The sequence below is a fragment of the Pteropus alecto genome, unplaced genomic scaffold (assembly GCF_000325575.1).
Source record: "Pteropus alecto unplaced genomic scaffold, ASM32557v1 scaffold20, whole genome shotgun sequence".
NCBI lineage: Eukaryota > Metazoa > Chordata > Mammalia > Chiroptera > Pteropodidae > Pteropus > Pteropus alecto.
Genome location: NW_006436298.1, coordinates 11,182,336 through 11,188,510, shown reverse-complemented (window position 1 = coordinate 11,188,510; position 6,175 = coordinate 11,182,336). Strand labels below are relative to the sequence as shown.

The window sequence follows — 6,175 nt, the reverse complement described above, 5'->3', positions numbered from 1 at the left end:
CACCCATCCAGTTCTACAAACAACACACCCAGAGAGAGGAACCAACTGGCATCAGAACCCTGTTAAAATGACTCCTCTGTGGGTTCCGTCCTCCGCACAAGAGCTCATCTGCTGTAGTCATGGCCAGCCCTCACAGCTAGTCAACCTGAGCGTCAGTCCCACTGACTGATGTGCCAGCAGCAATCAAGGCTCAACTACAAGACAAATACATACAACCCACACAAGGGACACCCTGGTGCACCAGCTTAGGTGACCAGGGAGACTGCAATACTGATCCCCCCAGGATACCTACTATTTAAGGCCACTCTGCCAAGACTGGGAGATGTAGCAGATCTACTTAACACATAGAAGCAAACACAGAGAGGCAGCTAAAATAAGGAGACAAACATGTCTCAAATGAAAGAATAGGACAAAACTCCAGAAAAAGAACTAAACAGAATGGAGACAAGCAATCTACCAGATACAGAGTTCAAAACACTGGTTGTAAAGATGCCCAATGAAGTTAGGGGAAGAATAGATGAACTCAGTGAGAACTTCAACAAAGAAAATGAAACCAAAAGAAGAACTAGTCGGAAATAATAACTGAAATGAAGAATACATTAGGGGGGATTAACATCAGATTAGTTAAAGCAGAAGATCAAATCAGCAATCTGGAAGACAAGGTAGCAGAAAACACCCAATCAGAACAGCAAAACAAAAACAAAACAAAAAAAAAAAATTTTTTTAAATGGACATAGTTTAAGGGACCTCTGGGACATCAAGTGTACTAACATTTGCATCATATGGATACCAGAAAAAGAAGAGAGAGAGCAAGGGGTTGAAAACCTATTTGAAGAAATAATGACTGAATACTCCCCTAACCTGGCAAAGGAAATAGACATAAAAGTCCAGAAAGTGCAGAGATGAACCAAAGAGGCTCACACTAAGACACATCATAATTAAAATGCCAGTGGTTAAAGACGAAGAATCTTAATCGTAGCAAGAAATAAGCAGTTAGTTACCTAAAAGGGAGCACCCATAAGCTATCAGCTGATTTCTCAACAGAAACTTTGCAGGCCAGAGGGACTGGCACAAAATATTTAAAGTGATGAAAAGCAGAGACCTAAAACCAAGATTAGTCTATCTGGCAAGGCTACCATATAAAATTGAAAGTGAGATAAGGAGACTCCCAGACAAGAAAAAGCAGAAGGAGTTCATCACCACTAAACCAGTATTACAAGAAATGTTAAAAGGACTTTAAGTAGAAAAGAGAATCAAAAATATGAATATGAAAATATAAAAAAGAAAAATATTCTCACTGACAAAAGCAAACACTTTTTGAAGGGGGTGAGTAAAAATTGTAGTGATTTTAGAATGTGTTCTAACTTAAGCAACCATCAACTTGAAATAGACTGTGATAAACATAGCTTGGTATATGTGATAAGCAAAAGCAACCACAAACCAAAAATCTACAAAAACTATACAAGAAATAAAGAGAAAGGAATCCAAACACAACGCTATATAAAGTCATCAACATACAAGAGAATAAGAAAGAAAAGAGAACTACAAAACAATCAGAAAACAATTTTTTAAATAGCAATAACAACATACCTATCAATTTTACTTTAAATGTAAATGGACTAAATAATCCAATCCAAAGACATAGGGTGGCTGAAAGGGTAAAACAAACAAGACCTGTACATAAGCTGCCTACAAAAGACCCACTTCAGACTGAAAAACTCACATAGGATGAAAAGGATGGAAAATTACTTCATGCAAATGTAAATAAAATAAAAAAGCTGGGGTAACAATACTTAGACAAAATACACATGTAAACAAGGGCTATATAACAAGAGACAAAGAAGGGTATTTCATAATGATAAAGGGAATTGGTCCAACAAGAGGATATAACTCTCATAAACATCTACGCACCCAATATAGGAGCACCTAAATATATAAAGCAAATATTGATAGACATAAAGGGAGAGATCGACAGCAATACAGTAATAGTAGGGAGCTTCAACACCCCCATTGCCATCAATGGATAGGTCATCCAGGCAGAAAATCAACAAAGAAACAGTGGTCTAAAATGATACATTCTTTTCAAGTGCACATGAAACATTTTTTGAGGTTAGACCATATGTTAGGCCACAAACAAGTCTCAATAATTTTAAGAAGACTGAAATCCTATCAGGCATCGTCTCTGATCACAATGTATGAGACAAAACAAAAACAGTTCTAAGAGAGAAATTTACAGGAAAAGAGGCCTACCCTAAGAAACAAGAAAAATCTCAATCTAACTTTATACCTAAAGGAACTAGAAAAAGAACAAACAAAGCCCAAAGTGAATTAAAGGAAGGAAATTAAGATCAGAGTGGAAATAAATGAAATAGAGTCCAAAAAACAACAGAAAAGATCAATGAAACCAAGAGCTGGTTTTTTGAAAAGATAAATAAAATTGATAAACATGTAGCTGGACTCCTCAAGAAAAAGAGGTCTCAAATAAATAAAATCAGAAATGAAAGTGAAGTGACAACTGACACAACAGAAATACAAAGGATTGTAAGGAAATACTACAAACAATTATGCTGACAAATTGGACAACCTGGAAGAAATGGATAAATTCCCAGAAACATAGAATCTTCCGTGGCTGAATCAGGAAGAAACAGAAAAGCTGAATAAACTGGTAACTAATAATGAAATTCCATCAGTAATCAAAAAACTCTCAGCAAACAAAAGCCCTTGACCAGATGGTTTAATGGGTGAATTTTACCAAAGAGTCAAAGAAAAAGTAATACTAGCCTCAAACTATTTCAAAAGCTTGAAGAGGAAGGAAGTCTCCCAAAATCATTTTAGGAGGCCAGCATTACCCTCATACCAAACCAGACAAAGACACTATTTAAAAAGATTATAGGCCAATATCTCTGATGAACATAGATACAAAAATTCTCAAAAATATTAGCAAACTGAATTCAACAGTACATTAAAAAGTCATATATCATGATCAAGAGGGATTTACTGCTGGGATACAAGGGTGGTTCAATATCTGCAAATTAATTAGCATGATATACCACATACACAAAATGAAGGATAAAAATCAAATGATAATATCACAGATGCTGAAAAGCATTCAACAAAATCCAAAATCCATTTATGATAAAAACTTTCAGCAAAGTGGGGACAGAGAGAACATACCTCAACATAATAAAAACCATATATGACAAAGCCATGGCTAATATACTCAATGGTGAAAAGTTGACAGCTTTTTTTTTTAAGGTCAAGAACAAGAAAAGAATGTCTACTTTCACCACTTTAAGTCAGCAAAGTATTGGAAATCCTAGCCACGGCAATCGGACAAAAATAAATAAATAAATAAATTAATTAAAGGCATCCGAATTGGAAAGGAAGAAATAAAGCTCTCATTTGCAGATGGCATGATACTATATAGAGAACCCTAAAGATTCCAACAAAAAACTATTTGGACTAATAAATGAATTCAGTAAAGTAGCACGATACAAAATTAATATTCAAAGTTGGTTGCATTTTTATACACTAATAACAAACTATCAGAAAGAGCAATTCTATTTACAGGAAACAATTCTATTTACAATTGCATCTAAAAGAATAAAATACCTAGGAATAAGTTTAACCAAGGAGATAAAAGACCTATACTAGGAAAACTATAAAACGTTGAAGAAAGAAATTTAAGAAGATACAAATAAATGACAGAATATATGGTGCTCATGGATAAGAAGAATTAACTCTGTTAAAATGTTCATACTACCCAAAGCAATCTACAGATTCAGTGCTATCCCTATCAAAATACCAGTGGCATTTTTCACAGAACTAGAACAAATAATCCTAAAATTTACATGTAATCACAGAAGACCCTAAATAACCAAAGCAGTCTTGAAGAACAAAGTTGGAGGTATCATGCAACTTGATATCAAACTATACTAAGGCTATAATAATCAAAGCATCATGGTACTGGCATAAAAACAGACACATAGATCAATGGAACAGAATACAGAGCCCAGAAATAAACCCACACCTGTATGATCAATTCATCTATGACAAAGAAGGAAAGAATATACAATGGGGTAAAGACAGTCTCTTTAATAAATGGTATTGGGAAAACTCGACAGATACATGCAAAAGAATGAAACTGGATCACTTTCTTAGACCATATACAAGAATAAACTCAAAATGGATCGAAGACTTAAATGTAAGATCTGAAACCATAAAACTCCTAGAAAAAAACATAGGCAGTAAAGTGTTTGACATTGCTCTTAGTAGTATTTTCTTGGATATGTCTCCTCGCGCAAAGGAAACAAAAGAAAAACAAATGAGACTACATCAAACTAAAAAGATTTTGCACAGCAAAGGAAACCATCAACAAAACAATAAGACAACCTACTGTATGGGAGAAGATATTCACCAGATAAATCCGATAAGGGGTTAATATCTGAAACATATCAGGAACTCATACAGCTTAACACCAAAACAATCCAATATAAAAATGGGAAGGGGACCTGAATAGACATTTCTCCAAAGAGGACTTACATATGGCAAATAGGCATATGAAAAGATGCTGAACGTCACTAATCACCAGAAAAATGCAAATTAAAACCACAATGAGATATCACTTCACACCTGTCAGAATGGCTTTCATCAGTAAATTAACAAACAAGTGTTGTCGAGGGAACACTTGTGCACTGTTGGTGGGATCATAAATTGGTGCAGCCACTATGGAAAACAGTATGAAGATTCCTCAAAAAATTAAAAATAGAATTATCATATGACAGTAATTCCACTTCTGGGTAGTTACCTAAAGAAATCGAAAACACTAATTTGAAAGGATTTATGCACCCCTATGTTCATTGCAGCATTGTTTACAATAGCCAAGGTATGGAAGCAACCTAAGTGTCCATCAATGGATGAATAGATAATGAAGAGGTGGTGCATAACACAATGGAATATTACTCAGCCATGAAAAAGAATGAAATCTTGCCATTCATGACATCGTGGATGGACCTAGATGGTATTACGCTTAAGTCAGACAGAAATACAGATTCCATATGATTTCACTTATATGTGAAATCTGAAAAACAAACGAACAAAGAAAGTCGTAGATACAGAGAACAAATTGATGGCTGCCAGATGGGAGAGGGGTTGGGGGAATGAGTGAGAACAGTGAAGGGATTAATAAGTACAAATTGCCAGTTATAAAAATAGTCACAGTGATGTATAATCAATAATGTAATAACTATGTATGGTGTCAGGTCAGTACCAGACTTATTGGGGTGATCACTTCCAAAGTTACATACATGTCTAATCACTATGTTGTACACCTGAAACTAATATAATATTGTATGTTAACTGTAATTGAAAAAGGAAAACTAATTTTAAAAGTTAATATATACATACAGCACTTAAGTAGCTCTTTCCATTTAAGAAGATTGGCTTCCCATTTGTTAGCTGAGGACTCATTTAATTTGTAAGAGAATTCCTAGTTAAGAAAAGAGGGTTAGACATTTTTAACATTTTTTTTTCCTGAGGAATCAACAGTTAATAATACTAAAAAAGAAACTCATGTATCTACCCAAACTGACCATAGGATTTTTACCTGTAATAAAAGAGAGGCATGGTTTCTTCACAGGCTATAGTCATAGAAGTTGTGTGTTTGAGAGTGTGTGTATATCTATGTACATAAAATTTTGTTGTTCTTACCTCTTTCCCCCTTGGTATGCAGACGCTGCAGAGAGGATGAGGAGCGACGAGGTGGCGGAGACCATGGAAGAGACCCATGGGCCTGACGATGCGGAGGCGCAGGGCGGTTTGTACCTGGGCTTGGCGCCGGCGCCTCCCGGGCGCCTGGGGGCGCCATACTCCGAGGTTTGGGGGTACTTTCACCTGGCCTCCGCGCGCCCGGGACAGGCGTCGGGTCACTGGGCCACCTGTCGGCTGTGTGGGGAGCAGGTGAGCCGGGGCCCGGGCTTCCACGCGGGCACCCCGGCGCTGTGGAGGCACCTGAAGAGTGCGCATCGGCGGGAACTGGAGAAGACCGCCACCCCGCGCTCGCCGCCGCCGGCCCCCGGCCCTGGCCCTGCGGAGGCCGCCGAGGGCGACTGGGCACGCCTGCTGGAGCAGATGGGCGCGCTGGCTGTGCGCGGAAGCCTGCGCGAGCGCGAGCTGG

At 37.5% G+C, this 6,175-nt stretch overlaps 1 protein-coding gene across 1 annotated transcript in view; it reads left to right on the top strand.

Annotated features, from left to right (window-relative positions):
* Positions 1-6,175, top strand: part of ZBED3 (zinc finger BED-type containing 3) — a 15,287-nt gene that overhangs the window by 8,531 nt on the left and 581 nt on the right. Inside the window, 2 exon segments of the mRNA XM_025047882.1 lie at positions 5,732-6,172; position 6,175. The exon segment at position 6,175 is cut by the window's right edge and continues 581 nt beyond it. Coding sequence (XP_024903650.1) covers positions 5,746-6,172; position 6,175 — 428 coding nt within the window. The 5' untranslated portion in view covers positions 5,732-5,745.